This window comes from Dama dama, chromosome 22 (assembly GCF_033118175.1).
Source record: "Dama dama isolate Ldn47 chromosome 22, ASM3311817v1, whole genome shotgun sequence".
Lineage (NCBI taxonomy): Eukaryota > Metazoa > Chordata > Mammalia > Artiodactyla > Cervidae > Dama > Dama dama.
This window is the reverse complement of record NC_083702.1, coordinates 17,518,191-17,535,626: the sequence shown is the minus strand read 5'-3', so window position 1 is coordinate 17,535,626 and position 17,436 is coordinate 17,518,191. Positions and strand designations below refer to the sequence as shown.

General features: G+C 41.1%; 1 protein-coding gene across 1 annotated transcript in view; it reads left to right on the top strand.

The window, feature by feature from the left end:
- Nucleotides 1-17,436, top strand: part of LOC133043711 (uncharacterized) — a 234,134-nt gene that overhangs the window by 187,196 nt on the left and 29,502 nt on the right. Inside the window, 2 exon segments of the mRNA XM_061124863.1 lie at nt 15,943-16,251; nt 16,341-16,658. Of these exon segments, the coding sequence (XP_060980846.1) occupies nt 15,943-16,251; nt 16,341-16,658 (627 nt within the window).

Genomic DNA, 17,436 nt, shown 5'->3' with positions numbered 1-17,436 from the left:
TGTCCTCCTCCTCGGCACCATGGTGGGTGGTCAAGGTAAGAGCTGCCCCTTTGTCCTGGGTCCACAGCAGGGAGAGGATGCCTTGGTGAAGGGAAAGGTGTCTGGAGTTCTGGAGTCGAGCCTCAGTGTTTTTGACTAAAAAGGAGCCACACAGACTGTGAATACTGGTCCCTCTCCTGTGGGGAGTCCACTGGTCATGGCGGCAGATTTTTCAGAGAAATGAGGTTAGGTCTGGGCCCAGCTGGGTCAGCCTGAGTCCCTCCACTGTTTCCCTTGTTCTCAGGGAGCCTCTAGGAGTCCCAGTGGCTCCCAGTGTGTGAAAGATCCAGTGACTGAGCTCAGCTGGGACTCTGGGCTGTTCCCACAGGCTCCATGTGCCTGGTGTGTGAGCACTGCCCCTGGGTCCCTGTGTTTCCTGTGTCTATGCTCCTGTAGGCTCTGTGCTTCTCTCTGTCTCTCTCTCTCTCTGTGTCTCTCTCCCTGTGTGTGTGTGTGTGTGTGTAGTGTGTGAGCGTGCATGTGAGGGTGTCTGTGGCATGAGGCTGTATGAGGGTGTGGAGCCTGTCTGTGTGAGAGGAATGGGGCTGCTGAGCAGGGACTGAGTGTGATGGTCTGTGAAGCACACAGGGTCCCACAGGGCTGGGGGTCATGGCCGCTGCAAGTCACCAAATCAGAGATTATTGTGCACCTGCCTGCCTCTCTCTGGGCCCTCTCTTCCATCCTCCGGCCTCCCATATTTCTCATCCTGCCCTAAAATGTAAATTTTATTTCATCAGGCATTTAGTAGTTTTCAACATTTCTGCTATTATGAAAAAAGGTGCTCTGAGCTTTTCTGTATTGAAATGTAAGGACCATTCATGATTATTTCTCTTATGATGTTCTCTGGGTGGAATTGTTGTTTCATGGGCTGTGAATATCCTTAAGGCTTTTGGTACATAGAGAGTAAGTGCTTTTTGAAACGTTTGAACTGAGTTTTATTTCCATTAATATTGTGTGAGAACATTAGTTTCCACTTACCCTCACCAACATTTGCTTTTTACCAAGCTTTAAAATCTTATCCATTTTCATGGGCAAAAACTAGCATAATTCACTATTTTAATGCTTCATTTCCTCCTTCATTGCTTGCTCATGACATTTGTGCTTTTTAAATTGATGCTTGTCATTTCGGCATCATTTATATTGGAGCTCTCTATACTATGACTGTCGGAGAAGGCAATGGCAACCCACTGCAGTACTCTTGCCTGGAAAATCCCATGGATGGAGGAGCCTGGTGGGCTGCCATCTATGGGGTCGCACAGAGTCAGACAGGACTGAAGCGACTTAGCAGCAGCAGCAGCATACTACAACTGTGACTACAACGCCGGTTCAGTTCAGTCGCTTAGTTGTGGCCGCTGATTTGTGACTCAATGGACTGCAGCATGCCAGCCTTCCCTATCCATCATCAACTCCTGGAACTTGCTCAAACTCATGTCCATCGAGTCGGTGATGCCATCCAACCATCTCATCCTCCCTTCCCCTTCTTCTCCTGCCTTCAATCTGTCCCAGTATCAGGGTCATTTCAAATGAGTCAGTTCTTCCCATTAGATGGCCAAAGTATTGGAGCTTCAGTATCAGTCCTTCCAATGAATATTCAGGACTGATTTCATTTAGGATTGACTGCTTTCATCTCCCTGCAGGCCAAGGGACTCTCAAGAGTCTTCTCCAATACCACAGTCCAAAGGCATCAATTCTTCAGTGCTCAGCTTTCTTTACGGTTCAATTCTCACATCCATACATGACTAGTGGGAAAACCATAGCTTTGTCTAGATGGATTTTTTTCAGCAAAGTAATGTCTCTGCTTTTTAATATGCTGTCTAGGTTGGTCAGAGCTTTTCTCCAAGGAGCAAGTGTCTTAATTTCATGGCTATAGTCACCTTCTGCAGTGATTTTCAAGCCCCCCAAAATATAGTCAGCCACTGTTCTTATTGTTTTCCCATCTGTTTGCCATGAAGTGATAGGCCCAGATGCCATGTTTTAGTTTTTTGAATGTTGAGCTTTAAGCCAACATTTTCACTCTCCTCTTTCACTTTCTTCAAGAGGCTCTTCAGTTCCTCTTCACTTTCTGCCATAAGGGTGGTGTCATCTGTATATCTGAGGTTATTGATACTTCTCTGGGCAATCTTGTTTCCAGCTTGTTCTCTATTCAGCCTGGCATTTTGCATGATATACTCTGCATATAAGTTAAATAAGCAGGATGATAGTAAACAGCCTTGACTTACTTCTTTCCCAATTTGGAACCAGTCTGTTGTTCCATGTCCAGTTCTAACTGTGCATCCTGACCTGCATACAGATTTCTCAGGAGGCAGATAAGGTGGTCTGGTGTTCCCATCCCTTTAAGAATTTCCCACAATTTGTTGTGATCCACACAGTCAAAAGCTTTGGTGTAGTCAATGAAGCAGAAGTAGATGTTTTTTCCGGAACTCTCTTGCTTTTTCAGTGACCCAACGAATTTTGGCAATTTGATCTCTGGTTTCTCTGCCTTTTCTAAATCCAGCTTGAAGTTCTGGAAGTTCATGGTTCATGTACTGTTGAAGCCTGGGTTGGAAAATTTGAGCATTACTTTGCTAGTGTGTGATATGAGTGCAACTGTGTGGCAGTTTGAATACTCTTTGACATGGCCTTTCTTTGGGATTAGAATGAAAACTGACCTTTTCCAGTCCTGTGTCCACTGCTGGGTTTTCCAACTTTGCTGGCATATTACGTGCAGCACTTTCACAGCATCATCATTTAGGATTTGAAGTAGCTCAGCTGGAATTCCATCACCTCCACTAGATGTTACCTATATGAATTTGAATGCACAACAGTCTTACAAGGCAGAGTACATTTATCTCAAAAAAACAGATCAGGAAACTGAGGCAAAGCAATGTTAAATCACTTGCCTAAATAAAACAGATAAGATTTTTGTAAGTAGCACAAGTAAAATTAGAACCCAAGCATTGGCCTTTCCAGGTAGTGTTAGCGGTAAAGAAGCCACCTACCAATGCAGGAGATGTAAGAGACATGGGTTCGATTCCTGGGTCAGAAAGATCTCATGGAGAAGGGCATGGCAACCCACTCCAGTATTCTTGCCTGGAGAATCCCATGGACAGAGGAGCCTGGCTGGCTACAGTCCATGGGGTTGCAAAGAGTCAGATATGACTGTGCAGGCATCTTGGATACCTTGTTTCTTCTAATGGCATCCATAATTCCTGTAGATTTTCTTTACTCCTTTGCATTTTTTTTGCTCCTCTGATTGAATAATTTCAACTGATCTTTGTTTTATTTCATTGAGTCTTCTGCTTGGTCAAGTCTGCATTTTTAAAAACTTTGTTTCATATTGGAGTATAGCCAGTTAACAATATTGCGATAGCTTCAGGTGAACGGCAAAGAAACTCAGCCATGCATATATATGTGTGTGCATCCATCTTCCACAAACTCCCCTCCCATGCAGGCTGCCATATACCATTCAGTAGAGTTCACCGTGCTGTACAGTAGGCCCTTGTTGATCAACCATTTTAAATACAGCAGTTTGTAGGAGTCAGTCCCAAATGCCTTGAGTATATTCCTTCCCTTCATTCTTTTCTCTTGGCAACCATAAGTTAAGTTCTCTAATCTGTGAGTTTCTTCCTGCTTTGTAAATAAGTCCATTTTTAACATTTCTTTTTGGATTCATATATAAGGGATAACATATGATATTTCTCCTTCTCTATCTGATAGCCAAGTCAGTTTTTGATGCTCTGTATTGAATTCTTCAGTTCACTCATTGTATTATCCAGCTCCAGAATTTCTGGTTAGTTTTTTTTTTTTTTTTTAATGTTTTCTGTCTGTTTGAAACTCAATAAATTTACAAGATCCCTTTAGATTTGGGCTGATTTTCCCCTTCTATTTTATCAAGTCTTTAGTACTTTTAGATAATTTTTAGTAAGTCAATTCTACTTTTTCAGAGAAAAAGTAGCCTCAATAAGCAAGCCCACCATTACCAACAAAATCTCCTAGAACTCTTCACAGTAATGAAATCACCTATGTGTTTGTGTCATAAACTAGATAAAAGCTCCATGTAGGCAAGGACATTGTCTTATTATTTTCTGTCTTTACTGTACTTAAAAAAGACCTGCTTCTCCACAGATAATTTTATCATTAATAACATTTTAATTATTTAGTATTAATAAAAGTAGCTTCCTGTGTGCTTTCGGGATCCTTTTCAATCCTTATTCTTACATCAGTGTCAGAATTCTAAAAAATCCGAGCAAGCACCATAGTAGAAGTCTCTCTACTCCTACTGTTTCGCTTACCTCTGCCCAAGTATCTGTATTTCCTTCCTAGAATGGACCTCCCTGGGTCTGTGGAGTAAACTGTGTCCCTCCATAATTAATATGTTGAATCCTAGCCCCTAACCTAACTGGAGATAGGTTCTTTAGGAAGTAATTGAGGTTAAATAGGCTTCCCCCGTGGCTCAGTGGTAAAGAATCCTCTTGCCAATGCAGGAGAAGCAAGTTTGATCCCTGGGTCAGGAAGATCCCCTGGAGAAGGAAATGGCAGCCCACTCCAGTACTTTTGCCTGGGAAATCCCATGGACAGAGGAGCCTGGCAGACTACAGTCCATGACTTCGCAAGAGTTTGACACAATTTAGCAACTAAACCACTAACACCAAGGTTAAATAAGGTCATAAGGATGTGGCCCTGATCCAATAGGTGACTTTATAAGAAAAGGATGAGACAGATCTCCTTCCCTCTCTCCCTGTGCATCTGTCCCGAGGAAAGGCCAGGTGAGCACAGAGTGAGGGAGCCATGGCTACAAGCGAACAGCAGAGGTCTCAGAATGAACACAGTCTTGCCAGCACGTTGATCTCGGACTTATCAGCCTCCAGAACTGTAAGAAGATAAATAATTTCTGTTTTTCAACCAGCCGGACTCTGGTTTTTGGGTGGCTGCCTGCCTGATCTGATTATATACCAGGATCTTTGCTGGTTCAGCATTTCCCCAGATGTTCCCTCTGTGATGTACCACTTTGGTTTCCAGAGTGAGAGCACATGGGGAGGGTCAGAGATCTAAGCGGTGTTAAGGGTGCCCCAGGGACAATGTCTTGTTAGATTGTAAGAAAGATTCTCATTTTCTGATCTGAATTTAAAGCTAATGGAGCTGATCAAGGTCTCAGGGAACTCCTCAGTTCCTGACAGGCAGACAGGAGCCTGGGACACCTTACGTGAGACCTTACGTGATAGAGAGAGGTGGTTTGGGTCCCAGTTCCAGGTGGGACCAGGTAGCAGACCTGGTCACACAGGAAGAAGTCTCACCTGGATGAAGTAGTGAAGGCTCACGTATAAACCTCCAGCTTGTTCACCTACTGTCTTCTGACTCTGGAGGGAAGCCCTGCATCAGTTATGTGTTGTTGTGCAACCAATTACTGCTGAATTTGTCAGCTTAAGTCAGGAAACACCTAGTATCTCACACTTTCTATGGGTCAAGAATTGACATGGCTTACCTGGGTCCTCAGAGTCATGATGTCTGACAAGGATGCAATCATCTGAAGGTTCAACCAAGAGAGGATATATACCTGGTTGTTAGTAGCATTCAGACTTTGGTGGGTTGTTGAACTGAAATCTAATCTCGTAAGTGACATCTCATCACTTTTGCCAGATTCCATCTGTTACATGCATGTTACTAGGTACATTCGAGTGTGGGGATTACACAAGGATGTGGATACCAGGCAGCAGAAAACATTGGGACACTTTGGAACCTGTCATCCCACCCCTCTGTTCCTAAGCTGGATGAGATGCTATGGACGGGGAACGAGACGGAGAATTCTTCCCTAGATCTCAGGCCATGAGTTGTAACTGAGACGGGGAAGCTGGGCCCTTGTAGCCTTGGGCACATCTACAGGGAGGGCAGAAAGCAGAGTCTCCGAAGGTCTGTCCTCAGTGGTGTCCCTGGAGCTGTCTCTACAGGCTCTTGAGAAACACCTGGTGCCTTCCATCCAACTCCGGGTTCAGTGATGGCACTTTGGGAGCTTAGAGTTGGCCATGGTGGGAATATATATACCACAGAAGTCAACAAATGCTGTACACAGGGAATTTTTCCCAGAGATCAGAGTTTTCATTTTTTATTACTTGGCAGTACACTACCGAATGGTATCCTAAGACCAGTCATGCATCTATGTCTGTGTCTCTCTTGCAGATCTGGAGCTGAGGCTGAAGGATGGAGGTCACCGCTGTGAGGGGAGAGTGGAAGTGAAGCACCAAGAAGACTGGGGCACAGTGAATGATTACAAGTGGGGCTTAGAAGAGGCAACTGTTGTGTGTAGACAGCTGGGGTGTGGAGCTGCTATTGATGCTCCCCAAGGAGCTCACTTTGGACCAGCAGTTGGCCCCATTTGGTATTCTGTTATTTACTGCAGAGGGACAGAGTCAGCTATCATGGAGTGTAGTCATTCTACTGTTAAAGACTATCGTCCTGAGGGCCTTTCCCATGATCAGGATGCTGGAGCAGTCTGCTCAGGTAAGGCTTGTCTGGTCTGGAAGGGGATCTCCAGCAGAAAAAGCCTTAGTCTCACTCCCAGCCTAACTATAAGAATATGGATCTTGGACTTTAGTACATATGTGGGTGAAGATTCCAGTCACACCGTTATTCCTAGAGCATTAGATGTTCAAGGGAGCAGAAGGGCTTGCTTGGCCCTGAACAGTAAAGGCTCCAGACCCAGTGTACACTGCACCCTTCAGGTCTGTGTGATGTGTCACAGGAGGCAGTGAGGTGAGATCAAATGTTTCATACATGTACAACTGCCTGGTTGAACCTACATTAATTAGGTTAATGTACTAGTAGTACCATGGTAGTTTTTTGCATTTTTTTCATGGGATGGTCAGACAAGTGCAGCTCTAAGAGGGGATATATGAGAGGTTCAGGTAAGGAGAGACGTGAGTTTATTACATTCACAGGTCCTAGAGAGACAGAGTATCAGCAGGTGGGTACTTGGGGGAGGTGCCAATAGAATACCCTGATCCAAGCAGTGTTGCCTCCAAAATGGAGTGTGAGGACCCACGGACAAGTGACAATACATATATATGGGTCTTGTTTTTGTTTTCACCCAGCCAATCTATGTCTTTTGGTTATAGCATTGAATCAGTGTACATTTAAGGGAATTATGGAAATGTATGTTCTTACTGACATAATTAATTGCTCTGTATTTTTTTGGTAGGTCTTTTTTTCTTCCCTTCCTCTTTGGTTCTCTTCTCATTATTTGATGGCTATCTTTAATGTTGAGTTTGAATTCCTTTTTCTTTATTGTGTGAATATATGCTGTAGATTTTTTGTTTGCGGATACCATGAGGTTTTGATATGCAGTCTATTGTAAGTTGCTGGTCTCATAATTTCCAATGCATTTCCAATATCTTGCATTTTTACTCTCCTCACAATTGCTAGTTTTGGTATCATATTTGTGTGTGAATGCTTTGCTAACTTTATAGTATGCTTGCTTTTACTGATAAGCTTTCTCATTGATACTTTTCTTTTTTCTTCTCTGGCCTTTTAATTTTCTGCCTAGAAAAGTTCCTTTAGCTCTTAGAAGCTGGTATAGTGGTGCTGAATTCTGCTAGTTTTTTCTTGTCTGTAAAGCTTTTGATTTCTCCATAGGATCTGAACAAGAGCCTTGCTGGGTAGAGTATTCTTGATTGTAGGTTTCCCTCTTTTATCAGTTTAAATATATCATGTCACTCCCTTCTGGCCTGCAAAGTTTCTGCTGAAAAATCAGCTGATAAACTTATGAGGACTCCTTTTAAGTTATTTGTTGCTTTTCCCTTGTTGCTTTTAATAGTTTCTCTTTGTCTTTAGCTTTTGTAAATTTGGTTAATGTGAGTCTTGACATGTTCCTTCTTGGGTTTATCCCATTTAGGACTCTGTGCTTCCTGGACTTCAGTAACTATTCCCCTTCCCATGTTAGAGAAGTTTTCAGTTATTATCTTTTCAAATATTTCTCAGCTTTCTTCTCCTTCTGGGACCCCTACAATGTGAATGTTTGTGCATTTAATGTTGTCCCAGAAGTTTCTTACACTGTCCTCACATCTTTTCATTCTTTTTTCTGTCCCACAACAGTGACTTTTCACCATTCTGTCCTCTAGCTCACTTATCTATTTTTCTGCCTCATTTATTCTGCTGTTGATCCCTTCTAGTACACTTTTCATTTCTTTTACTGTATTATTCTTTAACTCTGTTCTTTATATCTTCTATCTCTCTGCTAAACATTTCTTGCATCGTTTCATTCCACGCCTCCATTCTTTTTCCAAAATCTTGGATCATCTTTATTATCATTACTCTGCAGTTTTTTCCAGGCAGATTGCCTATGTCCATTTCACTTAGTTGTTCTCCTGGGATTTTATCTTGTTCCTTTGTCTGAAATATATTCCTCTGCTGTCTCATTTTGTCTAACTTTCTCGTGTTTATAGTCTCTCTTCCACAGGCTGGAGGATTGTCATTCTTCTTCCTCTTGGTGTCTGCCCCTTGACGGGTGAGACTCATCTAGAGGCTTGGGCAGGCTTCCTGATGGGAGGGATTGGTGCCTGCTGACTAGTGGGTGGAGCTAGTTCTTGATCTTCTGTTGTGCAGGGCCATGCCAAAAGATGTGTATACAGGCAGTTGTGGACTCAGGAAGACTTTAGACTGCCTATCTGCTAACGGGCAGGGCTGTGTTCCTGCCCTGTGCGTTGTTTGATCTGAGGCATCCCATTACTGGAGCCTGCAGGCTGTAGTGTGGGGCCAGGTCGTGGTGTCAAAATGGCAGCCTCCAGGGGAGCTCACACCCATGAGTACTCCTTGGTACTTGTGCCACCAATGTCCTTGTCCATGCAGTGAGCCACAGCTGCCCCCACCTCCCCAGAAGACTCTATAAGACAAGCAGGTTGGTCTGGCCTTGGCTTCTGGGAAGTCATGGTTTTTCCCCTGGACCCCAGTGGACTTCCCTAGGAGCTCAGCTGGTAAAGAATCTGTGTACAATGCAGGAGATCCTGGTTCAGTTCCAGGGTTGGGAAGATCCACTGGAGAAGGAATAGGCTACCCACCCCAGTATTCTTGGGCTTTCCTGGTGGCTCAGACAGGAAACAATGTGCTTGCAATTCAGGAGACCTGAGTTCAATCCCTGGGTTGAGAAGATCCCCTGGAGGAAGGAAAGGCTCAATTCAGTTCAGTTCAGTCGCTCATTCATGTCCGACTCTTTGCGACCCCATGAATCGCAGCACGCCAGGCCTCCCTGTCCATCACCAACTCCAGGCTACCCACTCCAGTATTCTGGCCTGGAGAGTTCTGTGGATAGAGGAGACTGGCAGGCTACGGTTCATGGGGTCACAAAGAGTTAGACATGACTGAGCGACTTTCCCTTCACTTCCTTCCCTTGTTCCTGCAGAGTTCCGAAGATCAAGCCCCCTGTCCTTCAAAACCAAGTGCTCTGGGGACTCCTCTTCCTGATGCCAGACCCCCAGGGTGGGGAGCTTGACCTGAGTTTCAGAAACGTTCTATGGGGAATCTGTCATATGATTATTTTCCAGTTTGTTAATAATTCACCTGGTGGGTATGAGATTTGATTATATTGTAAATGAATCCCTCCTACCATCTTATTGTGTCTTCTTCTTTGTCTTTGGATGTAGAATATCTTTTTTGATAGGTTATACTCTTTTTTGTTCATGGTTGTTCAGCAGTTAGTTGTGATTTTGGTGCTTTTGTGAGAGGAGGTGAGCTTAAGTCATTATACTCTGCCATCTTTCATATTTTACCTTTAAATGATAAGGGAAAACTGAAAGTTAAAGTCATTCAGTTGTGTCCGACTCTTTGCGACCCCATGCACTATAAAGACCACAGAATTCTCCAGGCCAGAATACTGGAGTGGGTAGCCTTTCCCTTCCCAAAGGGGATCTTCCCAACCCAGGGATCGATCCCAGGTCTCCCGCGTAGTGGGTGGATTCTTTACCAGCTGAGCCACCAGGGAAGCCCAAGAATACTGGAGTGGGTAGCCTATCCCTCTCCAGCAGATCTTCCTGACCCAGGAATTGAACTGGAGTCTTCTACATTGCAGGCAGATTCTTTACCAACTGAATTTTTAGGGAAGCCCTTATAATGACAGTTTGTCACTTAACAAATAATAAAACAAATTAATAAATCTTATAAAATGTTGCTGTTATTTTTGTCTTAAATATTCTATTATCTCAAAAATGTGTGATAGTTTTTGTATTTACCCACAGAATTATCATTTACAGCAGTCTTTGCAGCTTTGGGTAGACCCAAGTTTTCACATGTTATCACTTGAATACCTTACTGAAACATTTTTGTGTGTGTAGTGATGGTCTGGTGGTCTCAAATTCTATCATCTTTTTTATATGAAAATATTTCAACTTTTAATAATTTTAAAAATATTTTCATCAGTGACTGTGTTCTAGTTTAGAAATTTTCGTGACATTGAAGATATTTTTATGTTGGCCTATGGCTAGAATTGCCTCTAATAAATAGCCAGTAATACTTATTTTTGTCCCCTTTTACACAACATGTCAATGTTTCATGGCACTCGCTTTTTCTTTTTTTGGTTTATCACTGGTTTTCCATAATTATATTATCAGAAGTCTGAGGTAGTTTTCCTTATTTTTGTCTTTTAGACTTTGTTTAGCTTTTTGGCTTGGTTTATAGCTTTCTTTAAATTTGGGAAAAATTCCATCCATTATTTACAACTAGTTTTCTACTCATCCCTCATTCTGAGTCTCCAAATATACATATTTGTACATGGTTTACTCTTGTCCCAAGTGCCACAGAATTCCCATTCATGGTTTGTTTTCTGCCCTTTTTTTCTCTCTGCTTCAGTATGGATAGTCTCGATTGATAGGTGTTTAATTTCCCCACCCCCTTTTTTTGTTCTGCCATATCTAACCTCCTTTTATGCTAATCCAGACAATTTTTCATTCCATATATTGATTTTTCAAGTTCAGAAGTTCCATTTGGCTATTTTCTAGTTTTTTCTCTCTGTTTTGTTTTAGCTAAGCATATATATATTAGTGTCTTTATTAGCAGTCAATTAAATAATTTGTTATTCTTAAATCTGTCTTTAGTGATTACTCTTTTAAAATTTTGCTATGAGTTTCATTTTTCTTTTTTAGAAAGCCTTGTAACTTTTTGATTGGATGTTGGGCATTGCTAGTTTGTCCTTTAACAGAAAGAATTCTAGCAATAAATAATCAGAATATAGACACTAATATAATACAGTCAAATAGCAGGTAATTTTACTTGATGAATCAAACAATGCTTTTCATTGAATTATACTGCATTCTCTTCAAAATATATTCCTTGAGTGGCAAAGTGATAAATTTTATTTTGGTTTCTCTACTTTAACTTCAAAACTTCTTGTTATCCCACTTTTGCTTGCCACATACCCAGATTAAACTCTACTTCTACAGCAGTTGCTTTCCTTTTTCCATTTTCCTTGCCATCCATCCATATGTTTTAAAATTGTGTTTGCTTGTCTGAGGTGGGAGCAATAGGAAAGGATGAAACAGTTAGGTGGCATACAGGAGGAGCAGAGTGCAATGAAATATGCTAATTACTAATTTAACAACCATTTCCCCCAAATACTTGTGTATTTTATACAGATTGAGGCTTTTGAAACTCAGAACTCTGCAAATTAGGCCTTACTTGATTTCTGCTTACTTCTTCCTCCCTTCTCCTTCTCTTTTTGCAGCATGCCACCTTCTTTCAAAATTATAAACCATATATGAAAGAAACTAACGAAGATATAGATAAATGAAAAAGAATCCTGTGTTCATGGGTTGGAAGAATCTATATTGTTAAGATGTCTACACTACTCAAAGTGATCTACAGGTTCTATGCAATCCCTCTCAAAAGTCCAATGGCATTCATTATAGATATAGAAAGTGCAATCCTGAAATACAATCTAAATATGTATATTGTTTACTTTCAATCTATTCCTGATTTTTCTGTTTTCTTACAGACTTTTAGCTTGTTGATTTTTAGTTTCATTCCACTATGGTCAGAAAAGATACTTGGAATGATTCATATTTTCTTGAATTTGTTAAGACTTGTTTGTAGCCTAGCATGTCATTTACCCTGGAAAATATTCCATGTGTTCTTAAGAAGAATGCATATTGATTTTCTGTTTGAATGATCTGTTAATTATAGAGAGTGGGATATTGAAGTTTTCTACTGTTAATGTATTGCTTCTACTTCTCCCTTAAGAGCTGTCCATGCTGTCTTGTATATCGAAATGCTATAATGTGGGGTGCATATATATGTGTAGTTGTTATATCTTCCAGTTGAACTGTCTCTTGTGACAGTTCTTGACTTAAAGTCTCTTTTGCCTGACTTTGATCTCTTTTGGTTATTGTTTGCATGGCATCTCTTTCTCCACCTGTTCACTTTCGGCCTACCTGAGTCATGAAATCTAAAGTGAGTCTCTTATACACAGAATGTAGTTGGATCTTATTTTTAATCCATTCAGATAATCTATATCTTTTCATTTGAAAGTGTAGTCCATTCACATTTATAATCATATTGAAGGATAAGGACTTACATTGCCATTTTATTAATTGTTTTCTTTCTGTTTTATAGTTTCTTGCTCCTTCTTTCTTCTGTGTTGTATTTGTGGCTTGATGATTTCTTATAGTGGTATGCTTTGATTAATGTCTCTTTTTTTGTGTGTATGTACTATACTTTTTATTGTAGTTACCATGGAACTTGTATAAAACATTTTCTAGCTATAACAGTCTATAGCAAAGTTAAGTACTGTTATGAAAACAAATTAATTTCAATAGCATGCAAAAACTGCATTTTATTCCTTCCCTACATTTTAAGTGATTGATGTCAGATTTTATTTATTTCTATATTGTGTTTCCAACAGCAGCTTTCTGTAATTATAGTTACTCTTATGATGGACTTTTGATTTGTATTTATATACTAATGTTAAAAGCAAGTTATGTACCAGTATTACAATATTACAATATTCTGTATTTCTCTTTAGATTTACCAGTAAGATTTATACTTTCATGTGAAGATACTTTTGTATCATTGTTTTGTTTATGCATTTAAACTTGAAAAACTCCTTTTAGCACTTTGGTAATGTAGTGATGATGAAATCCCTCAGATTTTGCTTGTCATTTATATATATGACATATATTTCACTTGAGCCTGGTGGCTCAAATGGTAAAAAATCTTCCTACAGTGAAGGATACCCAGGTTTGATCCCTGGGTTGGGAGGATCACCTGGAGAAGGGATTGTCTACCCACTCTAGTATTCTTGCCTAGAGAATTCCATGGACAGAAGAACCTGGTGGGCTACAGTCCTTGGAGTCACAAAGAGTTGGACATGACTGAACAACTAACACACACACAAATGTATATATAACATGTATACATTACATAGCATATACACACATATTATATAACATATAATATGCATAAATTATTGCTATTTTGGTGGTAGTGGTGGTTGGGTTTGAACCTGTGTCTCCTGCAATGGCAGGCTGATTCTTTACCTTTGAGAAACCTGGGAAGCCCTTTTGTGTGTGTGTATATATCTAATAACCCCATTTTTAAAGGACAGTTTAGCCATGTAAAGCTTTGATGATTGGGTTGGCAAGGTTTTTTTCTTGTGGTACTTTTGATGTATCATGCTGCTGTCTTGGCCTTCAAGGTTTCTAGTTTTAAAGGGTTTTTCCTGGTGACAAGTCACTTTTTTTCTGTTTTCAAAAATTTCTCTTTGTCTTAAATTTTGGTAATTTAATCATAGCATGTCTTGGTGTGGACCTCTTTGGGTTCCACCTATTTGGGAACTCATAGGCTTCATGAATCAAGATGTCCATTTCCCTCCCTAGATTTGGGAATTTCTCAGTTATTATTTCTTTGAATAAGCTTTCTGCTCCTCTCTTTCTTTTTTTCTACTGGGATTCTCAAATATATATGTATATTGCTGGTGGTATCCCATATGTGCTATGTATTCTGTTCACTGTTTTTTCTTTTTGTTTTTCTAACCTGCTAATTTCAAATGGAATGTCTTCAAGCTTACTGATTCTTTGGTTTCCATGTAGAGTTTCCAAGATGCTTTCCCTTGGATTTGTAATTCAATTATTGAATCCTTGATCTCCAGAATTTCTGTTAGGTTCTTTTATTTATGTTTTCTAGTTCTTAATGAAGCTTCTCATTTTGTTCATTTATAGTTTTCCTGATTGTGTTTCCTTGTCTCTCTGCATTCTCTTGTAGGTCACTGAGCTTCAAAACAATGAATTTGAATTTTGTATCAAGCAGTTCATAGATCTCTATTTCTTTAGGATCAGTTTTGGAGTTTATTAGTTTCCTCTGGTGGTGTCATGTTTGCTAGATTCTTCATGACCTGGGTAGGCTTGCACTGGTGACTGTGCATTTGAAGGAGCAGACACTTCTTCCAGACTTTACAGACTAGTTTCCACAAGTAAATATTTACTGCCTTGTCCTTGAACTGATAGGGCTGCCTCTGGAGTCATGGACTAGCAAAGCTGGAGTCAGGTTATGTGGCTGCTCCTGGAGCTGCTTTGGGGTCTACGGTCAGTGGGTGTGTAGCAAAGGCATGGATGGGTGTGGTTTTCTCTGGGTTCCTGAATGGTCAGTATTGCCTCCCTATGGTGGTAGAATGGGTCTGGACCTAAGTCAAAGGGCTGCTTCATAATCCGTACTCAGGTCTGCAGTTTGCCCTCCTATTACCAGGGTTGCCAACAGGTTGTGCCTCCTTCTGGATATCTGGGCAGAAAGGACTGCCCAGGACCATGGTGGTGCATGGTTGGAGCAACATCATGGAGCTAATTTTGGGTCCACAGTTCTGTCTGAAGTTAGTATGCATATTGCTGGGGGCACCCTGTTTCTGTGGGAGAATGAGAGCAGGGGAATGTCCTTTTATATCATCTTGATATCAAATATGAATACAGAAAAAGCACAATAATAGAGTTAAAATCAGTTAAATATCACCCCTTAGCATTTTCTGTGATTTCTGAGTCAGAAGAAATACCTGTAGTAGGAACTGTTTGGCAAACTCACAGTCCTGAAACTTCCAATCAGAACTCACTCTCTCCCAAGTTTACTGACAAATCCTGGGGTTTCAAGAGTGATGGTTAGGACCATACCCCCTCTCCTATGACTCTCTGAGCTTTCTTAACTCATGTTCTTTCCCACTGAAGTCACCTAAGAAGTTCTTGGAATTTTTGCCATTAAAAATTACCAGAAAAATATAAAAATCATAAATGTCGATTATTTATAATGTCTATATTTCTTCTCCCAGACAACCTTCCTACAGGTTGGCATGCACTCTTAGATCCTGCTTCATGATTATCCTTACCTAAGTCACTTGATGACTAGCCCCTGGGAAAGAAAACTATTCAAAATAATAGCCTCACAAGTCTCAGGAAAATTTTCTAACTTTGTCTAGATGACAGATCTCTACTATGTCATAGTCCATACCTTTCTGGGGTGGTTCTGTTCTTTATATGTCTGCGTTCATGTTTGAGTGCCAACACATTATGCAATTTCCTTGGGCTCTGTAGTCCTGGGCTCCTAAATGTGAAAAATTCACTCCACCAACCAATGATAAAGTACATGTTCCTGGTATTCAGTCATTTCTGATGATAGGTCTTGAGCTCTGTAGTTTCCAGTCCTGTAGATAAGGAATTCATATTTTTAACCATTCTCAGAGTATACATTGTTGGGATACAGTCACCCCAAACTTACCCCACAAATTCTTCTGTATTTCTCTTCTGAATCTTGTTCATGAAAAGGCAATTCTGAAAACAACTATCAAATTCTCTCTCCATGCCCCACTCCTGGAAAAGAAAATCATTCACATCATTGCCTGTGATCTGCTGTTTTCATTTGTCAAGTCAGGATCAAGAACATTCACTGGGTTTGCTTGTTTGTTTGTCTTAGGATTTGTGCGTCTGGCTGGAGGAGAAGGACCCTGCTCAGGGCGAGTGGAAGTTCATTCTGGAGAAGACTGGACCCCAGTGTCTGATGGGAACTTCACACTCCCCACTGCCCAGGTCATCTGTGCAGAACGGGGATGTGGCAAGGTTGTGTCTGTCCTGGGACACGTGCCCTTCAGAGAGTCAGAGGGCCGGGTCTGGGCTGAAGAGTTCAGGTGTGAGGGGGAGGAGCCTGAGCTCTGGTCCTGCCCCAGAGTGCCCTGTCCAGGGGGCACTTGTCAACACAGTGGAGCTGTTCAGGTTGTCTGTTCAGGTGAGATGTAGGAAGGTTTATAACCTCTCCACTTACCTTGTTCAGGTGAGAAAATAAGACTTTGTTGAAACCCTGTCTTCTTCTACCAATGTACACAGAAGTCCGACTCATGAAAAATGGCTCCTCTCAGTGTGAGGGGCAGGTGGAGATGAACTTTTCTGGACGATGGAGGGCGCTCTGTGCCTCCCACTGGAGTCTGGCCAATGCCAATGTTGTCTGTCGTCAGCTCGGCTGTGGAGTCGCCATCTCCACCCCTAGAGGGCCACGCTGTGTGGAAGGAAGTGAGCAGATCTCAACAGTCCGTTTTCACTGTTCTGGGGTGGAGTTCTTCCTGTGGAGTTGTCCTGTGACTGCCCTGGGTGGTCCTGACTGTTCCCATGGCAACACGGCCTCTGTGATCTGCTCAGGTAAGAGAGGATGAAGGGCTACTGGTACTCAGGATGCTCCTGGAGTGAAATGTCCCCAAGAGCAGACAGTGACAGGAAACTGGCATCAAAAGTCAGATATTTCATGGTAAAATGTGGTTCTTCTCATTGTTCATTCATTTTCCAAGTCAGGGCAAGAAGTGGTAAGGGGAAATAATGTATTTTTAAGTAACAGTGTTATTTAAATATAATCATAGAAAAGAATGTATAAGCAGTAAGTGTAGGCTTCAGTCATGTACCCAGATCATCAAAGAGAACATCCCCAGCACCACAGTTACGGTTGCTTCCCCATGACTGTGTCTCCCTCCTCTCCAGCTAAGAATGCCTTCCTAACTTCTACTACCATAGAGTGTTTTATCATTTTTTGAACTGAGTATAAAATTATGCAGTATGTTTTCTTTTGTGTATAACATCGAGTCACCATTATATTTGAGATTCACTCATGATGTTGCTTATAGAAGCATTTTATTAATTTTTATTACAGTAGACTATGTCTTTGAATGATCACACGGCCATGAATTGATCCATTCCACAATAGATAGTAGAGATTTCAGTTGTTTCCTATTCTTGACTATTACAAAAATGATGCTACAACTTAACATGACAATGACTGTGTGCAAACATGTTATTTATCTTGTGTGTTTAACCTTTGGTCTTTCATTTTCATTTTTTTAATTGTGTGGTGTCCTTTGATGAGCTAATCTCTTAATCTTAAGAAATTGCCGCTTACTAACTTCTTCCTTTACATTTAATGCTTTTT